At 40.8% G+C, this 24,427-nt stretch overlaps 1 protein-coding gene across 2 annotated transcripts in view; it reads right to left on the bottom strand.

The window, feature by feature from the left end:
- The window catches only part of sema3h (sema domain, immunoglobulin domain (Ig), short basic domain, secreted, (semaphorin) 3H), a 58,123-nt gene that overhangs the window by 6,776 nt on the left and 26,920 nt on the right, over nucleotides 1–24,427 (bottom strand). For both annotated transcript variants that reach the window (XM_061832631.1, XM_061832641.1), the window contains exons 4-13: nucleotides 24,116–24,235; nucleotides 21,568–21,661; nucleotides 21,373–21,492; nucleotides 20,654–20,799; nucleotides 18,870–18,984; nucleotides 5,574–5,643; nucleotides 2,425–2,569; nucleotides 846–935; nucleotides 587–716; nucleotides 200–288 (exon numbers count right to left, since the gene is read on the bottom strand). In XM_061832631.1, the coding sequence (XP_061688615.1) occupies nucleotides 200–288; nucleotides 587–716; nucleotides 846–935; nucleotides 2,425–2,569; nucleotides 5,574–5,643; nucleotides 18,870–18,984; nucleotides 20,654–20,799; nucleotides 21,373–21,492; nucleotides 21,568–21,661; nucleotides 24,116–24,235 (1,119 nt within the window). The remainder of the gene's footprint in view (nucleotides 1–199; nucleotides 289–586; nucleotides 717–845; nucleotides 936–2,424; nucleotides 2,570–5,573; nucleotides 5,644–18,869; nucleotides 18,985–20,653; nucleotides 20,800–21,372; nucleotides 21,493–21,567; nucleotides 21,662–24,115; nucleotides 24,236–24,427) is intronic.

Genomic DNA, 24,427 nt, shown 5'->3' with positions numbered 1-24,427 from the left:
GCCACAGCGTGTCATCTTTTGCCATCTTAGCCTATCTCCTGCATCTTCCTCTCGAACCCCAACTGCCCTCATGTCTTCCCTAATTGACTAAGTGCTTGGTCAACACAGACTCATGAGCGGAAAAAAAAGCACATATGCACAAGCAGTTCAAATGACTCAAACCAGGAGAAAAGGAGCCAAAAGGGTTGCTGTACGCTACCTGGAAGACCTCCAGCTGCTCCAACGTTACTTCCTGACTTGGGCCGTGTTCTCTGGGTAAATGGATGGCCTTCAACACCAGGCCAGAGTCTGCAGCGAAAACATCACACTTTAATGAATAAATGAATGCGGTTGGGTGTTTGGTGGTGGTCGGAGGGGCAGCCAGCGAAGAAGGCAAGCCGCACTTCCACACTACATACACTTGTTGTCCCAGTTTTGTAGCTTACTACCACCAAGGTGTGAATGTGGAGTGAATGAATAATGTGAGCAATTGTAAAGCATCGGACTCACTTGACAAGCACTACAGTATATCAGTTGAAGGCTTTATCATTATTATCATTATTATTGTTCAGCAAAACATATATTTAAAGAACTGAATTCCATGTACCTGTGCCGATGAAGAGGACATCATAGGTGCTGTCAACAGCTTCTACTCTGTCCACCAGCAGTTTGCTGAACTTGTAGTGCACTCCTACTCTGACGAGGAGGGGCCGCTCTCCCAAGGGCAGAACATTTTCCTGCAGAAGTACAGAATTTATTTTTCAACTTGAACAAATTATCTAATGACTGCTCAACTCCTCAAAGGAGTTTGGACCAGAAAAAAACAGATTTGACATTCGTGTAGTGAAACAAAACATGAGCTTAACCTCCAGCAGTGGGTGAGTCCTGCTGAAGAAGATGACATCATCAGGATATTCCCTGGTGGAGCTGTAGCTTCCATATGTGCTGCTGGGACACTATGATGGGGAGAAAAAAGGGTCATTAGGTCACTTTCAGGATTCCTAACCCTACCTGTAACGTTATACTAGAAATCCCCACCTATTTTGTTTGTGTGCTTCAAGGCCTATGGGTGTGTCTGTGGCAGTGTTAGATTATATATATACATATCCATCCATCCATTTTATGAGCATCTTATCCTAATATGGGTCGCAGGAGTGTGCTGGAAGCTATTCCAGGTATCATCGGGCAGGAGGCAGAGTACACCCTGAACTGGTTGCCAGCCAATCGCAGGGCACATGGAGACAGACAATAGTCGCACTCACAATCACACCTCGGGGCAATTTAGAGTGTCCAATTATTGTTGCATGTTTTGGGGATGTGGGAGAAACCGTTGTGGCCGGCGAAAACCCACACAGGGACAGGGAAAACATGCAAACCCTACACAGGCTGGGCCGGGATTGAACCCGGGTCCTCAGAACTGTGAGACCAACGCTTTCCAGCTGTTCCACCATCCATCCATCCATCCACCTATCCATCCATCCACCTATCTATCTACCCATCTATCTATCTATCTATCTATCTATATCTATCTATCTATCTATCTATCTATCTATCTATATCTATCTATCTATATATCTATCTATCTATCTATCTATCTATCTATCTATCTATCTATCTATCTATCTATCTATCTATCTATCTATCTATCTATCTATCTATCTATCTATCTATCTATCTATATATCTATCTATCTATCTATCTATCTATCTATCTATCTATCTATCTATCTATCTATCTATCTATCTATCTATCTATCTATCTATCTATCTATCTATCCATCTATCTATCTCATTATTGTCGAACAGTCTTGGACATGACAAAGATTAACCCTCCATCTCCTGTCCTGCACTTACACTGCTTTTGAACAAATTCTGATCAGAAGAGCACGACCAGTCAAAAAAAGGGGCAAAATCAGAAGATCAGATCAGAAGTCCATGATGCACTAGTAGATAACTGCCATAATTAATACAATAAATATTCTGGGTTTTTTTTTTTTGTGTGCAGAATGATTCCATAATATTAGCAGAGACACAAACAAATGCATGAAAATGCGGGTTTCCGCCATTTTACTTCTCGCGACATGGTTGAGCCAGAGAAGAAAACTGCTCTTAGAATTAATGTAAACACGGGAGTATTAAACTGTATCGTGCAGACAAAATCAAAAGGAAGATGACATTAGCATGTGTGTTCATTTTTGTCATACTGTACATATATGGAGATGTCATCTGCTTGACCAATGAGTCGTCAGCACTGTTTTAATAATGATAACAGCTTTGCCTCTGATAACTTTGTTAACACTGACGTTTCTCAGTGAATAATGTGAATCTCTTCAACATGACTGAACATTTTGCTTCGTATTGCACAGCCTTGGTGAAGGACTGGACTCTCCATTGTGGTGTTGTAAATGATGGCTACATGAGGATTGAGGTTTGAATAAGAACTCACAGTTCCAGGACGCGGGTAGGGCACCTTGCCAGTAAACTCTGCCCACTTATACTGCGGCCCCTCTTTGTGCAGAAAGTTTCCTTTAAATACCCGAACTACATCCTCCATTCGGTAAACACACACGGCCGAGCCATTGAGGATATCGCTGACAAGAAAGAAAGAAAGATCACAGAGAAAGTACATTTATATTACTGTTCAACACATAATTCCAGTAGCCTGAAAATGCAAGCGAGGATATGCACTCCGAGCAAAGCAAAAATTTAAAGCCAATGGCCATCTTGAAAGAATGTTCTACTTTCAACAGAGCAATTGCCACTGCTATTAGAGTACTATAAGGGAACAGTTCTTGATGGCTTTTAAGTGGAAGTTTGTATTAGTATTTAATTGGCACAGCACCTAAAAAAAGACTGACACATATGCTCGATACAGAAAGTGAACACACCCCTGAAAGAGACCACGATCATCCATGTAATGAACAAAGATCACAAAAGAAAAAAAGAAACCTTCAAAAACACTATACAATCTCGCCAAATCACCAAAATAGGAAAGTATTTTTACGTGAAAATGTAAAATGATCTTGTTTTTAATGTGCACACCCTGAAACGAACTTGACTTGTACGTACTTATACGTGTGTGGTCATAAGTGCGTTTCAGACCTTTCACTTCAACTCTTGCAATGACCTTCGAGAAGAGATGCCGTTTCACCCCTGCCTGGATTGCTGTCGGTTCCTGCTGAGCTTCCATAGACTTTTTCTTAAAACCTTGAAGCAGACCCACTTGTACCGACACATTGCATCACCTGTCATCACAAAAGTGCTACTACTGTTTATTCCAACAGCGGGTGAGAGAAAATTGGGCAAGAATAAATCACCCCCGACAGTTAGGGTGATGTGAAATTCAATTTTTTAGAAATGGTCAGAAGGCAATAAATGTACGTCCATCCAGCCATTTTCCAAGCCGCTTTCTAAACACTAAAAGTTATAGCGTCGTGTCTTGAAATAAACATAATTATGGTGTATTTTTTGCACACACTGCAAAACAACTTTGAACAGTAGGAGCAAGACAGAACCTGGCTGTTCCACCAATATTATAGACCACTAACGTAGGATATGTGGTCCTGCCATGATTCAAAATTAGTGGGGGGAAATGGGGGGGTGGGGGGGCGCATTTGAATTCTACCACTCGACTCTACTTTCAACGACACTCCAGAAAAGGAAAGTTCAATGTGAGGCTTTGAGCCATGACCAAGTGTTTTTGTTGTTGTTTGATGGTTTTGTTTGGTTTTTGCCTGGACTGCAAATCATAATCATTTAAGCGTCACAGATTGTTTATCGACATGCATGCAAACTCAAGTAATAGTAAGGGAGCATAAATTCTTTATTACTGTACTTAATTTTCATGTCTGTATGCAGTAATTTACTTTACATTTCTGACTGCTTACACACACAAAGTTTTTTTTTTTTTTAATTTAAGCACAAAAAGGTTCCAGCGCTAGTGAGCAAGACAGATTTTTCAGCCATGGCAAGAAAAAAAAGAAAGCAAAGACAGTTACATTATTCCTAACAGGATAGGAATTGCAAATTTCTTTTTACATACCGTAACCAAATGGGAAGATGGAATGCCTCGTGTGCAAATACTTTGTGTGTACTGCATATAAACAAACGAGGCAACCTCGAGTGGCAGCTGCGACTCATGACAACTTGGAAGACATTTATCCACTCAACAATCACTGAAGAGCCAAGAACTTGAATGAGGCTCAGAAACAGATCAGCAAAAAGAAAGGTGCCAACAGAGAGTAAGAGTTAGCTCTTAACTGGCAAGAAGCACGAGAAACCATCCGGACGCCGAGTTGATTGCAGCAAGTGTGATGGGTATTTCCATCTCAAAAATACTCTGCATGTCTGAACAGATTAGTAACAGAATACAATATTTCTATAGATTTGTGAAGGCGCAAAGCATGAATGAATTAGCTGGTTATGTATCATAGCCAGATCTTTGACAGAAGACCTGTCAGGGATAATGTGAAGTTATTGAGATGATTACGGGACAAGGAGATGAGTAATGTTCAAATCGATGTTGGACTGAATACAAGCGCTAAGAATGAGGACTTTGGGTCACATGTAACTGGAGATTGATGTTTACTGATTGTGTCATTTACCTTATTAGATTTTTACACTTGAGGATGTTTCTGAATCCACTTGAACAGTGAAGATAAATACCAACGGCATGCAATTTCATGTCCCTGTTTGACATTTAATTGAAATAGATTTTCTATTCATTACAACAATTGGTATTTGTTCCTTAGCTTTGTTTAATAGTTCAGTCATACTACTAATTTTGGCACATATGCATTGGTCCTGGCATAACGGTAAAAATAAATAAATGACATCAATCAATAACAGCGTTACCCGTGGCTGGTGTGTTTTCAGAAGTGATCATAGTGGTAGAGCTCATCATATATTCTGTTGAAAAATAATGATTTTGGGCTTGAAAAGGTTGGTAACAACTGTAACGATGGCCCACAGTGGGGACAACTAACTGCTCGGAAAAAGAATGGAAAAACCTCAACTTTTTGTAAAATAGTGCTTGGTTTTAAGTTCTGAAAAACCTGCCTGGCCATGAGATGTACTGTGTGACCATACCCCAAACAAAAAGCTACTGTCACAGCAGGCTGACTAATCACGATGATGTGAGCGTCATTTCATAGCATGAATGTGTTGCATTCACTAGTCAAAAGTGGCAGAAGGTCGTGCAGCCAGTGTGAATCCCACAATATGTTGCGTCATCGCTGCACATGGTGAAGGCAACCGTGGTAGAAATCGTCACAGATGATCTCTTTTGTTGCGTTCTGTGTGGAAAGCCGCAAAAATCTAATGAGGCATCGCTCATTTATCGCCTCAATATTTGCATATCATCTTCTTTACACTTCTTTGACTTATAACCTTTTTTTGTGCAGTCCTGAAGCTAAATATAACAGTGCTAGTTGATCAATACCCATGATTCAGTGTTTTGTTGTTTTTTTTCACTCCACCAGGCGTGTTCTTCGATCTCGCCACAGCACATGATTTCCCGCTGACTCCCACCCACCACCATGCTGCCGTTTTCCAGCACAGCGCTCAATACGATTACAAAACAGCATTGAGCGGTACCTTGAAGTGGTGAACAGGCCGTAGATGAGTGGGTTCTTTTTGTCTTTGCCATGGAGGATGAAGACGTCTTCTGTATGAAGAAAACAATGAAGAGCAATATCAGGAAAGCGCACTGACAAATTCTACAACTCAACTGGCAGAACTGCATTGCGTATTTTCTCCAACCAAATGATGTGACTAGAAATTCAAATACGATATAATATCAAATAATGAATTTCACAAGGGGTTTATTGAGGACAGGGTTGTCCAAACTACAGACCGGGGGTCATTTGCGGCCCGCCATCCATTTTTAAGCAACCCACGGACTGACTAAAATAAGCACTTAACACAGCCCGTGTCGTCGGGATGAAGTACTTATTTTCTACACTGAATGGCGAGGCAGGAGAAAAAAGTTTTCCTTCCTTTGATTTTTAGGTATGTGGACACCCCTGTTTTATCAGTAAGTACAAATAAGTAAGTTAGTAAATACCCCAAATAAACCAGGGGTTGTGGGTTCGTATCCCACTGGGGCCTCCACTCCCTGAGAAGGGTTGCGTCAGGAAGGGCATCCGGCGTAAAAATTGTGCCAAACATATATGTGCGTTCATCTGAGATGACACGCTGTGGTGACCCCGAAAGGGACAAGCCGAAAGAAACACACAGTAAATACCCCAAATAATTGGGAACTGTTACTGGTCTTAAATTATTCCAGATAATATTGAATTTTTAGTTTAATTACAATGGAGTAAAATTTCCCATAGGTGGTTCAATCCCAAACTACACCAACATATGGAATTTTTTTTTCCAATGCCGGACCATGATGAGCAAGTTCTGCGAGACATCAGCATACTGCATAATTAAGAAATATTTTGCTGTTTGTTTGAGCATTTGTACTGTTTAAAAATTTTTCGTTTTAATCTAGACCCAAGGGATGCAAAGAGAAGAAAGACTAAACATTAAAATATAATTTCACTAAAATATTATTTTGCTGCAGCTGGTAAAGGCTCAGTCACACCATGACGTTCTGGTCAACATTCTCTGAACATTTCAATCGTTCTATTTTTCAGCGTTCTCAAACGCGGATGACACATCTGGCGTGTCATTAACGTGTGTCTAACGCATGACTTAACCTGTGTCTAACGCACGAAAAGCGTGTAAAAGCGACCAAATAAGATACCCCTAAAAACCATTAGTGTGTGCTAATGTGTCACTGGCGCGCGACGAGCGATTTGTCAACGTTAGACGAGCGTGTTGAGCGTGTGACTAAACGTTTTTTTTTTTTTTGGGTGATGTTTTGTCTGATCCAAATATGGTAGGAGTTTAAAAGTAGGCGACACAGTGGATCAGCTGGAAAGCGTTGGCCTCACAGTTCTGAGGACCCGGGTGTGGAGTTTGCATCTTTTCCCCGTGCCTGCCTGGGTTTTCTCTGGGCACTCCGGTTTCCTCCCATATTCCAAAAACACGCAACATTAATTGCCCCTAGGTGTGATTGTGAGTGCGGCTGTTTGTCTCAATGTGCCCTGCAATTGGTTGGCAACCAGTTCAGGCTGTACCCCGCCTCCTGCCCATTGACAGCTGGGATAGGCTCAAGCACTCCGCACGACCCTCGTAAGGATAGGTGGCAAAGAAAATGCATGGATGAATGGATTATTTTGCTGTCACTCAACTGTTATGACTTGGACTGAGGAAATAGGAGATCGCGGAGTTCCACGGCAGTTCTTAATTGCTGTCGAGATGCCCTTTAGCAAGGCACCAACTGCACACCTCCTTAAGAAGTGCAGCAATCTGACACCTTTTTTTTGCATACTTACATGTGTAATCTGATTCTCTGTGTGGTGTACAACACAAACATAAACAAGATTGTGAGTTGAAAATCCACTTGAAGGGTTATGAGTATAATAAATAACTTATAACTTTGACTTACAAAAGAATTGCATTACCAGATTTGTGTCATTGTACATTTGGGAGTCGTGTGAAAGTGTGTTTGACTGGCGGTAGGAGGTGTCTGTCATTTTCTGATGTAAGCATCGATGAGTCTGACTGTGTAATTTATGATGCAAAGCTACTTAGAATAAATCTGTGCTCATTTATAACCAACCACAGTGGGAGAGCCAAGTGCCAGGGGTGCCACAGAAGAATCAACACCGCGTTGCACACATACACACACACACACACACACACACACACACACACACATGCTGGCACACTTGAGTCTTTGGTCTTCATTTTGAACAACGAATTAATGATGACTGACATTGTTCATACCACATTGCTGCTCGCTCCATCTGTCGTTAAAACCTGCAACCTGTTCTCACCAGCATTTAATATGGTGTCATCCACCCACCCATGTATTTTCTATACTGCCTGTATAGGTAACAAGAGTCAATTATCACAGCAGACTCGAGTCAACTGGGCGAGACTCTGCACCCGCCACCAGTCTACCACAGCACACACAGACAAAATCATTCACATTCAAACTCACACATACGGATGAGGTCCCATCAATTAAGCAAATATGAACATGTTTTTGGAATAAGTAAGGAACCCAGAGTATCCAGAAAAAAAGTACAAGTAGGATTTCGTACACAAAAAATAATGAATTGGAACTTGTGAAATACAAAGATGTTTTCCCTGGCTTGAAGGACAATTGAAATTAATACAATATCCAAGTTTTATGTTAATGCTATTCACACACACGCGCACACACACAATATGTACAAAGTCAATTCCAATAAAGTTGGGATGTTGTTAAACAAATAAAAAGAATACAATGATTTGCAACCTATATTTCATTGAATACACTAAAAAGATGAGATAACTGACAAACGTTATTGTTTTTTACCAAATAATCTTTCACATGGATTTTTATGGCTGCGACACATTCCAAAAAACCTGGGACGGGGGGCAAAAAAAAACAATGTTCCTCATTGTGAAACTGAAGCAATTTAAGGATTTCATTATCTACGGCCATAATATCATCAAAAGGTTCAGAAAATCTGGAGGAATCAAAGCACGTTAGCAGCAAGGCTGAAAACCAACATTGAATGCCCGTGACCTATGATCCCTTTGGCGGCATCGTATCGAAAACCGACATCAGTATGTAAAGGATATCACCACGTGGGCTCAGGAACACTTCAGAAAACCAACGTCAGTAAATACAGTTCAGTGCTACAACTGTAATTGAAACTTAAAACTCTACTATGCAAAGCAAAAGCATTGACAACACCTACAAACGCCGACAGCTTCTCTGGGCTCGAGGTCATCTAAGATGGCCGATGGAAAATTATCGACATTGTGTCCTCCGGGGCAAAAAAAGGAAAGGAACCATCTGGACTGTTATGGACGCAAAGTTCAAAAGCCAGCATCTGTGATGGTGTGGGGCTGTGTTAGTGTCAATGGCATGGCTAACTTACACATCTGTGAAGCCACCATTCATGCTGAAAGCTTCATACAGGTTAGGAGAAACATATCTTGCCATCCAGCCAATGTCATCTTCATGGACATCCCTGCTTATTTCATTAAGACAATGCCAAATCGCATCCTGCACGTTACAACACCTTGGCTTGGTAGAAAAAGATTGCAGATACTAGACTAGCCTAACTGCACTCCAGACCTGTCTCCTATTGAAAATGTGTGGTGCATTATGAAGCCTAAAATACAGAGACACCGGACTGTTGAACAGCTGGAGCTATACATCAAGCAAAAACGGGAAAGAATTCCACCTACTAAGCTGTAACAATTAGTGTCCTCAGCTCCCAAGGTTTTATCGAATTTTGTTAAAAGGTGATACAAGAGCACTAAACATGATCCTGTCCCAGCTTTGTGAGAACATGTTGAAGCCATGAAATTCCAAGTTAATATTTACTTAATAAAAACAAAGTCTGTTTGCACGTTAAATATCTTATCGTGTATTCAGTTACAATAAAGGGCTTATGCTTATTGAGGTCCCATCTATCAGGAAGGGAATGATTTTCAAAACTGGTATGCAAAGCATATCTTTGTAAAAGAAGCACAGTGAGGAGGTCATGAACCCACACAGCACAGAAGACTGAAAATGATTTCAAACCAGTCTCTTATTTCTCCCCCCCCCCTCCTCCTCTGCTTCCCATATTCTCTCCCTTTCTCTGGTGGCAGAGAGCAAAGCATCTCACTGTCCCCACATTCCTGACATTCCTTCTGCTTCAGGTGGTCTCCATGGAACCATACATCCCAGAATGAAAGTTAATCTCATCTCAAAACAAACGCACGTATGAGCGCGCTTAACCAAATTGAAGGAATTAATTCCTGCTAAAATATCAGAGACCAAGAATTTAGTTGTAATTCACATGTAAATACATACCTGTAGCTACAAATTGTGCCTCTGTTTCTCTGCAGTTCAAGTACGATTATTTTTAGAAAAAAAAAAGTCAATTTATACGACTGTACTATTTGTTTCATTGTAATAAATAAATAAAAATTGTCAGGGGCAATCAACTTTTAAACGTTCGAAGTATGGGATATTTAACAAAAACCTAAAAGTCCAGATCAAGAAATGTTTTTGAAACAAAGATCCAGAAGGTCCTATAAATCTAAACTGTTATATAAGTGTAGCCATTGTTTGAATTAAATTGGAACACAAATTACATAACCTCAATGATGAAGGTAGGTTTAGTTGTGGGAGTCTCATGCTCAAACAATTGTAAAAGAAGCAAAAAAAAAACCAAAACAACAAATCCTTAACCTTCCTCATAAGAGATGACTATCACCTGGTGATTCTGGAGTTTTAATGCTTTGATTGTGTGTCTGCTTGCTTCATATTACTGCTACTTTGTTCTCACATTTTTCTTCTTTTCAGTCCTTGTTAAGGTTTTGCCTTATTTTGGAATGTCCAGTGCAAAAAAGAAGTTAAGGGAAGCCAAAGAACAGCTCTTGCGTAATGTCATGGATGCATACAGAGTATGATCATATGACCTAGAGGGGCGTTGGTCTACAGAGGTTTCACGGTATTTGTGGTTGCTGCTTGGTGGTCAATTAGGTTTTATGGCACTCTGCACAACAAGAGACCACACTGGAAAGCATGAACACAGATGTCAGCTTTTGAAAAATGTGGAAATTGAACACCCCCATCAGGAGCATGTCAGAATTTCTGGTCTCCACTCCTCTCTGTGCATCCACTTCACATAAAGAAATAATTGTTTGAAGTCGGGAAGACGCAAACACTGCATTTCTCTATCACACTTTGAAGAAGGCATCTCACATACTTACAGTTCAGCCTGGCAAAAGAAAAATACTTTTATCACCATGTGACAAGTTTAAACCAGGACTGATTTAATGCTGCTCTGCCAGTGTTCTTTCTCAGCTCTGATGCTGATGACTTATTACTGAACTTTAGCAAATGTTCTTCATTGGAATTCAAAAACATTTGTGTCTAAGGTCCTTTTGCTTCATGACCAGTGGAGTCGAAGTAAATGGGTCATTCGCTCACTGGCCACTTTATTAAGCACACCTGCACCATTGTAACAGATCTGTATGGCCAGTACGCACACAAATCTGCATTTGCACAAATAATTAGACATCCACAAGGCATCCCACTCTCTAAATTTGCCTAGACAAATGATGAAAAAGTTGTCAAGTACGTACGTTACAACACACACAACATTATGTATTTGTAGGTATTATAGATGTACATTGAAATGATGTGGAACTGCGCTGCATCATACTCAGAGGATTATGTTTGTTTCCTTTTTTTAGCTACTACTGTTGTCACTATGCTAAAATTGGGATTTTCCTTCTGTACCTGCATGAAATAACTCCATAGCGGTAGTGAAACAACACCATGGCAAATATCTGAAACATTAGTAGAAGCAGTGGAATAATATCTGACAAAACAACTTGTTTTCATTATCTATTGAACATGAGAGGGCACAAATATATACAAATAGAAACCGGTCTCAATCTGACGCAGAGGAAATCTACATCAATAAGAACGACGTGATCACAATTTAGTAAAGCACTTGTTTCGGTTCTCACAGATCCTCCATGTATACCGTACGGAATATTGTGATGAAGGAGATTATGCGCGAGAGCCAAAAGTGAGTTTCTTTGTCTCAGAATCTGTCCCCCTCCTTCCAATCTCTTTATCTTCTGATAAGGTGCTCAGCCCCCATCCCTTTCAACTCAAATCCACCTGGGTTTCTCAGGACCCCTCTGGGCTGCTCTCGTTTTCTTTGTTTCTCACTTTCACTACGTACCCGCATCCCGCCCTTGTCCTCCATCCCTCCCTCCTCTCGACACTCCTAATCATTCTATCTTTCCCGTCCATCTGTCTGTCTGGCCTATTTTCTCCGGAGGATTGTTCCTGTGTCGTCTTCCCTAAACAAAAAAAGCTATTTTCCCCCTGAGGGAAGATAGTGTTGTCTAGCCTGCAGACCAGCAGTATCAACTCCATCTTCCTCATCATCATCTTAATTGTCTCGCCACAGCCCCAGGGACCCCTATTCCGCCTCTCGCCCACTCCCCATTAATGCCAACATACCTTCTTCCCTTTGTCACATTTGTGGCTGCACTGCTAATGCTCATGCTCATTGTCTTATTGTTCCATAAATAGTCTCACTTCCATCTTGTCTGCTCCTTTAACCCTGAAGGCTATTGGCCTTATTTCTTCGATTGCTCCATCTTTTTGTCTGACATTTCTGTACCCTCTGGCCATGGCTGACATCCTCCACTAGTTTTCCATCCTAAAAGTCCAGACCACTCTCACAAGCACACTAATGCTAACACAAGGCTGCTCAACCTGTTTTGACCTGAATATGAATAAAATAATCCTGAGCAGGGGCTGAATTTTAGACATAAAAAAACTAAGATGTTAGTTGGCATCTGTGCAAAAAAATGTACATCTGTTGTGAAGTAACAACTTAAACATTGGAACAAACCATTCGTTTCAGGGTTTGTTTTTTGTTTTTTTTTTTTTTTTTGGGGGGGGGTAATGTTTTGTCTGATCCAAATATGGTAGGAGTTTAAAAGTAGGTGGCACAGTGGATCAGCTGGAAAGCATTGGCCTCACAGTTTTGAGGTCCCAGGTTCAATCCCAGACCCACCTGTGTGGAGTTTGCATGTCTCCCCGTGCCTGCGTGGGTTTTCTCCGGGCACCCCGGTTTCCTCCCACATCCCAAAAACAGGCAACATTAACTGGACACACTAAATTGCCCCGAGGTGTGATTGTGAGTGCGGCTGTTGTCTCGATGTGCCCTGCGATTGGCTGGAAACCAGTTTAGGGTGTACCCCGCCTCCTACCCGTTGACAGCTGGGATAGGCTCCAGCACTCCCGCGACCCTCGTGAGGATAGGCGGCAAAGAAAATGTATGTATGGATGGATGGATGGATTAAAAGTAACTCAATATTAATCAATATATTATCAATATACATTTTCAGGGTTCCGGTGTATTTTTCAAGGAAGAATATTGCCATTGTCCAAATGATGCTTGATACGCCTTAAATACTTTTCAATTATGTTATTTTTTTCTTTTACCTGTATGAAAAATGAGAATATTTTTTGTGAGGGAATGTACAAGGTTTAAGAATTTACATGAAATCAAGGTGAGCTTTTCCTAAATTCAGTAAAGATTAAAAATAAATAAATTATGAGTATTTCAAATCATCCAAAATATCAGGAAGAGACCTGCCGATTTTCACAAATCTGGTCCATCCTTGGTGCAACTTCCAGATACCTGGTTGTGCCCCACTCATTTGCTCAAACAATTACACAAAATTATAAACACCATAGGAATGTCCGCCCATCATCGCGCTCATTTATACTTTTTCCTACATTGTATATCTGCCACTTTTTTTGTGTTTTTGCTCACACCTGTCTTGTCCAGGTCCCTCTTCATAAAAAGTGATTTAATCTCAGTGAGGACAAAATGCCTAAATAACTTTAAATAAAATAAGAAAACAGCCAATATTTCACAATACAGATGCACATTTAAACAAATCCATAATAAATATAGTGTAGACTACATCAAGGAATTATATTTTTGTCATATTATTCCTTGAAGCATTATTACCATTCCTTGATTTTGGCAAGGTTAACACGTAGTAACAGCCAGGAATACAATTATACAGGTACTAATAATATCTTAAAGTTCTTAATTAATACAATATAAAAATCCTAATAGCAAAATTAATAACTAAAAGAATGTATGGTATTGTGAATATAAGGGGCCACTTCAGGTTCTGACAGGCCAACCACAACTTGGCTCGGGCTTAATATCTGAGGCTGAATGTTAAAAAAAAAAAAAACAATTCTTTGAGATTTATCGAGTAGTTTCCGTCCTCCGCTTAACCTCATCAAACTTTCATGTGGCCCTAACACCTCCATGTTGTTCTCCTCCTGGATCCGCAGTAGTCTGTTGGCCCCGTCCCAATTAACCCCAATCCTCTCTTCCTTCCCTTCCACTCTTTCTGCTTCACTTCACATGTCTGCGTTGCTTGAGGGCTAAAATGGGTTGGCACCATCTTTGGTCTTTGCCTCTGGTTTCAGCTTCCTCCTCTACTTGGGGAAAGAATGTAAAATGTTTTCTTGATTTATTGCCTCCTCCCTCCTCCAACCATGCCTAAATCATCCTTGCCTCCCCTTCTCGTCTTATGTTAAGTTGTACCTTTGACCGGCTACATAATCAACTCTTCCATCCCGCTCCTCCGTCACTGTGTGAAGGAGATAACAGCCTCAACTCCATACCTCACCTTCTAGTTTCTCCTCTTTATCTTCCTCCGTCGCCCTCTCAAACCTCCAAGTAAAGCTTTGGTTTTCAGCTCATCCACCCCCTCTCCTTCCTCCTCTGGTCTGGTCAGAACCCCGTGCTTTAACCTCTGCCCTTCCACTCTTGCCCTGCTTCATTGTTTCCCCTCTTCACTTTCTTTGAAGCCCTACTTTTATCCTCCTCTTTTGGCAGAGAGCCATCTTCCACCCCTGTATGCACCTCTGTTGCTTTTGCAAAACACAAGCTAAAATGGATAGGAGATGCTGAATGAAGGCCTCAAACACAATCAATCTTCCTTGTGATAACAAAGCATCTTTTCATGCCCACCTCATATACTGTAGAATGTGTTTTGTTGGTGAGGTAACGACATATTTTTTTAAAAACTTGACAGAGTAATCTAACACCGTTGGTGTTCTACTGGATGAGTCAAACGTAAATCAGTTTTTCAACTCATGGCCTCGTTCTCCAACTTTGTCATCTTAAGCCCTTTTTGTCTCTTTGTGTAGTTGTGCAACACGGACTTTAAATATATGATCTGTATAAAGAAAGAGGAAAATGTTCAAATCCTGTAGTCTGATCTTGCATTAGAGACAATTCAATGGAAATCTTGAAATTCAGAGCCTATTTGATTTTAATACCTTTTACCTACTTTTATGACCGAAAAAGAAAAAAAAACATTTTTCGTGACATAAAATCTGCTTTAATGTTTGTGCCAAAATTGTCGGAAATGTAATTCAAACTCTGCTTACATTTTTTTTTTTTTTTTTTTTTTTTTTAAAACACCACAGCTCTAATGCCACACGCCACAAAAACAGTAGACGACGGCCATGGGGCTTTTCTGTGTCTGGTAATTTTTGCCAGAAGGTGTTTCAGTCAAAAAAAAAAAAAAGCCAGCAAGAACGTCATCTTCAAGACATAAAACAGTAAACAGACCCGAGTGTCTGTGTTTATGGTTCAGTGGAGGTTTGATTGACAATTTCACGTGTTGCATCTACACTAAGAAGCTCGAATGGAAACGAGTGAGTGCATGCAGTATGAATCCAGGATGACGTGCAGCAATCTTGTCCCAAGAGTCAATGGGGTGATCACTTTAAATTGAAGCCAACTGTAGCATACAAGTATGCATTAAAGTTACAATTGCTAAATATTTTTGTTGGCTGCTTTAAAGAACACAAATATGTTTTACATTTTTTGAAAGTTCAGTTGTAATGGTCCTACTATAGTTAGTAGGAAATTTGTAGAATTCTTCTTGAGATTTCAGCAAGATGTGAAGTTTAATTTCAGAATTTAGAATTTTAATTTATTTTCTTTATCCTTTATTTTTAATACTAGTACCAATTATAATATTTTTTATTGAAAAAAGTCCTGATAAATTTCTACCATAACTTTTTGTATGAGTTCTGAACAATAAAACATTCTATCAGCGATGTTTATGAGCAGCAGTGTTGTGTCTATTCAGAAGCTCTTATAAACAGTCCTGCTTTAGATGAGTTTGACACATAAACCCAGACGCGCCTGTTAGGATTCATAACCAAAGTCCGACGACCTGAGAAACATGATGGACTATAAACAGTACATAAGTTCAGTAAAAGTCTTTAAATGTTGACTTTGGACATACTTTGAGGTTGCAAACCTGGTAAGTCCCCTTAGCCTGGAAATGGAAATTGCCCTGACCACTGCGAGCGAAGGGATATGGGAATGATTCTTATGAATGTTATTGAGAGTCACCTGACTACCTCACAACCTCAGACAACGAGACGTACAAACAGGTGTTAACCACTGCCCTCCACAGCGAGGGACCAGCAGTTTCTTGGGATTTGTAGTGTTTCTGTGTGGCTAAGCGTGGCATAAACACAGCGCTGACAGCATTCTTGACCTGATGACTTAATCCCCTGGGTCAGGGCTTGCGGTTTTTGTAAGTGTGTCCGTCTCTTTGTGTTGTTCACAAACAAATTTCAATGCACTTTCATCACGTGTAAAACAGAGCCACAGACCTACTGGGACAAAATGTTTACAATGCTAACAGGTCCAAACCTTGAATTCCCGTGTGTCTATGTGTCTGTGTGTTTGAGTGCAAGTTTTGACATCCCTTGAGACACAAGTGTGCCCACACGAAGGTTTGACAGCGTGCAAGAAACAGACATTGTGCATGATTTATTCAACGTGTTAATGTACACGTTGTGCTCATTCAGAAGGTTCCTGTGTGAGACTGTGTGTGTGTGTACATTTAGATTTCAAGAAAGAGGTCCCGTCGTTAACATTGCATGTCCTCAGTTAACAAAAACAACAGAGATAAGGAACTAGTCCTGTCTCCACACTCTCCATATTTCCATGGTTTCTCTGCGCATGTCTCAACAGTGTTTTAAGAATTTATCACTTCTGAAATATCTAAAATTTGTGTTTTATGTAGCCAGTGTGACTTTCAACCAATAAGAATAGAGTGACATGGTGTCAAATGGGGAAAGTGACAGAGGTTCAGCCTCTCTGGTTGTTATGAAGCATCACTTTTAGTGTGGTTATTTGTTTCATAAATTGAATCAAGCCTGAGCCAATGCCAAGGGCATTGTTGGTGGCAGACCACAGTTACTGTAAAAGGCATCCACCATAAGGTAAAAAGACCTTATGGAAGTCCATTTATGGATGATGAAATCTCCAGGGATCCTAAATTTATACACTCATTACACATCTTCACAGGGAAAAGGGGAAATGTGAACACATTTTCAGGGATTCATTACTGCATCCAGGCACCACTAGCTTGTTTTTCCACATCAGATGTGATCTGGTTTTGCAGTCTCTCCCCACAATAATTAAATTGCCTGATAAACAAATGAACAAAATATGCGCCTGTCTTTCAAACAACTACTGTTTTTTATCTGCTAGATGGTGTTTCACTGTGTTTCTGGGTCTTCAGTATAGTGAGCATGTATCATATTTGCGATAAGTGTAAACGTGAAGCTGTTCCATTAAGTCAATCCCACACGAGATTGGATGTGATTATCCCTCAAACATAGAAGTAGGACATTGCCGTGGCCAAAAATGCGCAATCACATAGATGTTGCTGCTTTGCGCATTAAAATAATTAGATGTGTGGTGATGTCAGCACCAGTGTCTGGGAAAGCAATACACTGTAATTGCTTTCAACACAATGGGGCGTGGCTAATACATGAACGTTACACTTCATAGGGTGGGCACAGGTAGCGGTGTTCCGCCTTTGTTAGAACAAATGGGTGAGATCGACTTTTATGCCTTCATTCTCCCTGTTTTTTTTTCCTCTTCACACATACAATATGTTTGTCCGTCCGCCGCTTAAACTGGCTTTTCTGCTTGCTTTTTGTATTTTCTTCTTTCCACCTCAGACTTGCTTTTTTCTTTTCTTTCTTTCCAGAGCACCTTCATTCTATCCTACTGTAGCTTCCTTTGTGACTTTCTTCCTACCTTTTGCCTTCCATCTTTCACTCAGACCCACTTTTTATTTGGAATCCCTTCTCCCTTTGCCTAAAACTACTTTTCTACCTTGCTGCCTTCAGTACTGGGCCAATACTTGCTTTGGTCTTGACTTTGATTCTTTCCCATTAGCCAGCCATCCATTTTCAACCATTCACATTCACACCTACGGGCAATCTAATGTCTTCAATTAACGTACTATGCATGTTTTGGGATGTGTGAGAAAACCGCAGTGCCCGGAAAAGAAAAAAACACGCAGGCACGGGGAGAACATGCTAACTCCACACAGGCGGGGCCAGGATCTGAACCCTGGTCCTCAGAACAGCACAACAGCCACTATCGCTTCATTATTTATTGTATTTGTAAATAAATAAATTGAAAAAGTGTATGCCTACTTTTAGCTGACCTCATATATAATTTTTAATGCTGCAGAAACTTTTTGGGCAATTTGTCAATATTCACTGATACATTTCAAATATATTTTAGTACCGAAAGAAGTCAGTACACAGTATGCTGAACTCTTTTTTTGTTTTGTTTTACTTTTTTGATGTGAAAAGGAATAGCCACTGAGATATTTTAGTTTTTGCCAATGCCCTACTACACGAGAGATTATGACCATTGCCACATTTGTCTTTTAACATTCCATAAGCGAACTGTAGCAAAACATTGCTATTTCCCTTATACCAAAGTCTGACGAAACTGTACTGAATATAACGTGAACTACACAGAGTGAAGACATACCAACATAAAGACACTGCAAATCACACACACAACCCCTGGAGGACACCTCTGATAATGAACAAAACCACAGCAACTAACTGTTGAGCCCAGTTGCCATGGTTACCCAGGCTGAGGCACGTTGATGGACCCAAGGTGACCGACACGGCTGTTGATCACCGTGGTAACAGCAGAGCTATTCAGATGCACCGAGGATATGCTTGTGCACTCGTTTCTTTCAAAGCAAAAACTTGGTAGTCGTCATTTCTCACACTCATAAACAAACACATGCACAACCCAAAAAAAATGCATGCAGCGCTCAGTGAGGGTGACAAGGTCATTATTCCGACTAACAGTCAGAGTCTGACGTATTTTAGTTTTGCTGCACATGTGAGGTTTTATTATTCTTTGTACTTACGCAATTGGTCAAAGTGTGTCTGCAGGCCATCTGGTCCCGGGACTGAGCACACCAAACGAGCCTTCTGGAAGGTGCTCCACTTGTTGACCAAACTCCTCTGGCCCCCGATGTCATTCTGCTCACACACAACATTCACAGAAAATGTATTAAAGGTCAAGGCTATTCAAACAAGCTATGTTACATTTTTAAGATTTCTACCTTTATTCATAGACAGGCAAGTAAAAATACAATGGCACTAATAGAATTCAACATCATACTAGAATCATTCATTCATTCATTCATTTTCCATTCCACTTAACTCCACTAGGGTCGCAGGTGTGCTGGAGCCTTTCTTAGATATCTTCGGGCAAAAGGCGGGATACACTGAATTGGTCGCCAGCCAATTGCAGGGCACATAGGAACAAACAAGCATTCACAATGACATACACACCTACGGGCAATTTAGAGTCTTCATTGACTGTAACATGTTTTTGGGATGTGTGAGACAACAGGAGTAACAACAGGCACGACGAAAACATGGCAACTCCACACAGCCAGGGCCGGGATTTAAACCCCAGTCCTCAGAACTGTAAGGCAGATGTGCTAACCAGTCATCATGATGCCGCTCTGGAGTCATAATATTTGGAATGTACCATATTTTCTGGAAATGTCTTTTAAAGTAAAAAATATATCTATTTTTGGGAGACCGCACCTTATTTCCGGTGATTTTAAGTCAGTGAGCGTCTAAAAAGTTTACTAAGAAAGGCTAAGTCAGCAATAAGTCAACATAAATAATGCAAGAAGTACTGCATAAGAAGTAATCCTCCCTGTCTCTGTTTGTGTCCATTATGCAAATTTAAGGTTGGACAAACAATTTATGAATTATACATGTTATTTTAGGGCAGCACGGTCAGCAATTGGTTCTGAGGACCGGGGTTCAAATTCCAGCCGCGCTTGTGCAGTTTGGCTGTTCTCCCTGTTCCTGTGTGGGTTTTCTCCTGGTACTCTGTTTTTTCCCACATCCCAAAAACATGCATTAATTGGCCATTGGCTCTAAATTGTCTTTAGGTGTGTTTGTTAGTGCAATTGGTTGTTTGTCTCTATGTGCCCTGCGATTGGCTGGCAACCAGTTCAGTGGTGAGGATAAGGGGCTTAGAAAATGGAAGGATGGATGGATGGATGGTTGCTTCTATGTGCTTTGGAATTGACGTACAATCAATTCAGGGTGTACTACCACCTGCTGTTAGCTTGGATACGCTCCAGCATACCCATGATCCTAATGAGGATAAGCAGTGTAAAAAATTGATGGATGCTTCATTTTACAGCATTTGACTTATTTTTACATTTGCATCAGTGGAAGTTTACTCAAAACACTGAGGAAAAAAAAGGTTTATGATGGTGACACCTCGACTCTGGGAGGGACATTATTCCTTTTCTTTTCCTTCTGGGAAACTATGTTGAAATACAAACAACACACAGTGAAAATGTAAAAGTCATCATACACACATGCAGTAACTATCAACATGAAATAGAAAGCAAAAGAAGCTGCAGTAGACAGCGATAGTGACAAACATTAATAGTTCTAGTGTGTGCAATTATCTGCGCAATGCAGTAGGAACATCCAAATAAAGCTTGTACAAAAACACGCACCTCCACGGACTCAGACAAATGCGTCGTGAAGCACGTACGGTATCTGACATGTGCAGGCAAACACAAAATAAACAAGCAGTCTGGGGCTGATAGAAGAGTGTAAACAAACACAGGTGGCATCTATCTTTTTGGACACAAATATCTCGCCACCCTACCTTGCAGACCCGAGCCACTCTGGAGTAGAGCACCTTTCCAGCGGCCCCCTCGGCCTCTTGAGCTCGCTCGGTGAAGAACACGTAGACTTTATCGTCTTCTGGATTATCTGTTTCAGACAACGGCGCGACCCGCACAAAATGGGCATCTGGCAAGTGGGGGGGAGGAAAAAAAAAACTAGAATCTGTTGCACAACCTGGTGCTGATTGCACATACGCAGTATATGTAAAAGTGCAGATGCAATAAAGAGAGAGGTAGAAGGGACCATGGAACTTTAGCTTATACACAGCAGAAAGTCAGCATGTACTGCATCAGTTATCAGCAGCAGACGAACGCAGAACACTAAACAGCGTTCAGGAGATGGTTTGGAGATATTCAATCTCGTAGAACTCCACTAATCTCCAGCTGTTAAGAATGCTTGCAGCTTTCATCACTGTTTATTCTACATTGGCTGAATAAAAAAATACAAAGGCCTGACTAGAGCTTATATCATGTATATATAATTTCACTTGTCATGTCCACATCTTTTTTTGTGCTTGGATGTTTTGTAATTTTTGGTACGGGATTTCCACACATTATTTTCCAATGCATGTGTACTGTCTACATTGAATGAGACTAAAGAGTAATATTTCATAACTTCATCAAAAAGATGAGTCTTGGTTCGGACAAAAGGCAAGATACATAAGAAACATAGTCACAACAAGTATGTTTTCGCTCTCACCTTGCAGCCAGGTGGAGTCGTACTGCTCGGTGCGGATGACGTGGCGGTTGCCAAGACTACGGAAGAAGGCAGAGTCTCTGCTCATGAAGTCTGAAGTAATGCCAGCATACAGTTCTCCATCTAATAGAAAAACACCAAGTTACTCAATCCATATTTCAAACCTCACCAATATTGTGCTTTGAGGAGTGAACTCACCGACAACTGCCGATGCTGTTTTCTGAAATGGGTCATATGGACATTTGCCCTTCCCGCATTCAGTCTGGCTGTACAAGAGCGTCTGGTGTCCTGACTAAAACACAAACAGAGACATAGATCACTTTCATTAAAAAAAAAAAAAAAAAAAAAAAAAAAAAAAAAACAAAAACAGCTCCCTGAATGAGATGTGTTTTCTGGAACAAGCTGATAATTTTTCACCCCTTTTTGCATACAACACGCGCACACATATGACATTTCCATTTCTCCACATGCTCGTAAAGAGCAAATTGGGAGTTTGTAGGCTAAATGGAGGGATTTCAAATTGTGTTAAGTCCAGTCAAAACCCGTCAGCGCCAACAGTGCTACTAAGCACCACATCTGAACACCTGCTCTGATCTTGCATGGCCTTTTATGGGATTAGCTGGTCCCTGAAATGCAGACACACAGGCACGCACACACATAGCTTCCTTGACCACACTGTCACACAACTGAAAAGGTAATAAACCTCACATGTATTCACAATGAAACTCAAACTCTTTAGAAAATATAATGCGTTGCACCAAATAGTATAGGTAGACAAATAATAAATAGTTGAGGATTACAGGATGAGATTGATATTGCATGTGTCAAATAAAAATGGAGGGTACAATTTTTTATTTTACAGAAAGTCGAGACTGGATGAGCTGTGGTCCATGTGTGGCCATAGGGGCAGACACCACACTCATGCTGCCTGATAGGCCTGTGCATAGGGGCCATGGCTGGGAGTCAGAACACACACGTGCATACACACTCAAGCACACACCCATTGATTGATGGGCTCACAGCATTATTGTTTTAGACAACACAAAAACCTTCAACTTGTTTACATACAGCCTGTTGCACAAAATCATCATTGAGCTCTTTTTGTTGAGTAAGCGGTCACAGCACTTTGACTTGGAAGGGTGTCAAACTCCTTTTTGGACATTGGAGTGACGATTTCCCTCAGAGGGCCACTATCTACAATGGAAATGGTCAATCACTTCATATTTTTCCAGATACATGACGACTACTGTAGATGATTAACCAATTGTGAAATCAAAAGTCAAGGATTCAGTGACTGTAAAAACAAAAAAAGGGTGATTGGTAATGAAAAATATGCTTTCAATATTCTAACATTGTTTATTATGTACGGCAATTATAGATTTCGGTCCAGATTTTAGCAAGGATCACAGGAGTTGATGCAGAGGATTTACTTCCACGGTCCATATAAAATGATGGGGGTGGGGTTGGGGGGTCTGGCCTTGACTTTGACACCTGCATAAGAATCTATGGCCAAATGTAACGCACAGTAATTATTAGTAAACTTACTTTTAGGAGTTAAAGCTAAATGCTTAATTTCTTTTCAGGAGTGATCAATGATTAAATTATAAATATTCAAGTACCTGTTTGGAAAGAAAAATTATTAAGAAGCAAGCGAGACCGACTTTTGAGATCTCAGAAGTTAAGCGGGTATGGCCCTGGTTAGGACTTGGATGGAAGACCGCCTGGGAATATCAGGTACTGTAAGCTTTTTCTTCTTCTTTTCCTTTCGGCTTGTCCCGATTAGGGGTCGCCACAGCGTGTCATCTTTTTCCATCTAAGCCTATCTCATGCGTCTTCCTCACGAACACCCACGGCCTTCATGTCCTTCCTCACCACATCCATCAACCTTTTCTTTTGTTTTCCTCTCCCTCTTTTGCCTGGCAGCTCCATCCTCAGCATCCTTCTACCAATATAGTCACTCTCTTGCCTCTGGACATGTCCAAACCATCGAAGTCTGCCCTTTCTAACGTTGTCTCCAAAACATCCAACTTTGGCTGTGCCTCTAATGAGCTCATTTTTAATCCTATCCAACCTGTTCACACCAAGCGAGAACCTCAACATCTTCATTTCTGCTACCTCAAGTTCTGCTTCCTGTTTCTTCAGTGCCACCATGTCTAATCCGTACATCATGGCCAGCCTCACCACTGTTTTATAGACTTTGCCCATCATCCTAGCGGAGACTCTTCTGTCACATAGAACACCAGACACCTTCCTCCAACAGTTCCACCCTGCTTGGACCCGTTTCTTCACTTCCTTACCACACTCTCCATTGGTCTGCATTGCTTCTTTCCCCCGCTAAATGCAAAGGGGTTGCGTCAGGAAGGGCATCCGGCGTAAAAACTGTGGCAAACTAAATATGCGTTCATCGAACGCTAAGATTTTAGCAGGCAAGTGTATTTTGTAGGATATACTTGAAAACATTTCTGTGGTGTACGTGTGTTGTACTATTTTTCAGGAATTTGCTGTAGTTATGCTGATATCAGCATCTGGTGTAGTGTTTATGCAATAAATGGATTATTGTCCAATTGTGTATTATGACACTATCGCTATCTTATTATATCAGGAGCTACTGTTTAATTCCCACGGCAAAAATAAAAGAGAAAGAAGGAAATTTCATGTTAGGAAAGTTCACTGGTTGGGAGCTCATGTTACTAAGCCTGGCCAAGCCATAATAAATCCACAACTGTGTACGTATTTTCAGTCATACCTGTTGGAAGACGCTGGTAGCTATGAAAGCACATCTGGGGTTGAAGGCCCCTGTGCCGCACACGTACAGGTGAGTCTTGTTGAAAGGCTGCAGAACCCGTAAGAAGTTAGCACACTCCGTCTGGAAGCAGAGAAAATCACATGAGAAACAAAGGTTTCTAGATCTTTTCTGAATAATATTAAGGGTGAGGGATCCAGGGGTCTGAAATAAAAATGAATAGCCAAGTTGAATTTTGTTGAAGTAATTGTTATTGAAGCAATCTATTATCATCAAAGGACATGTGTTTCTCAGATAACAATGAAAGATCAAGTG

Source organism: Syngnathoides biaculeatus, chromosome 2, assembly GCF_019802595.1.
Source record: "Syngnathoides biaculeatus isolate LvHL_M chromosome 2, ASM1980259v1, whole genome shotgun sequence".
NCBI lineage: Eukaryota > Metazoa > Chordata > Actinopteri > Syngnathiformes > Syngnathidae > Syngnathoides > Syngnathoides biaculeatus.
The sequence above is the reverse complement of the archived record's forward strand: the minus strand, read 5'-3'. Positions and strand labels throughout refer to the sequence as shown.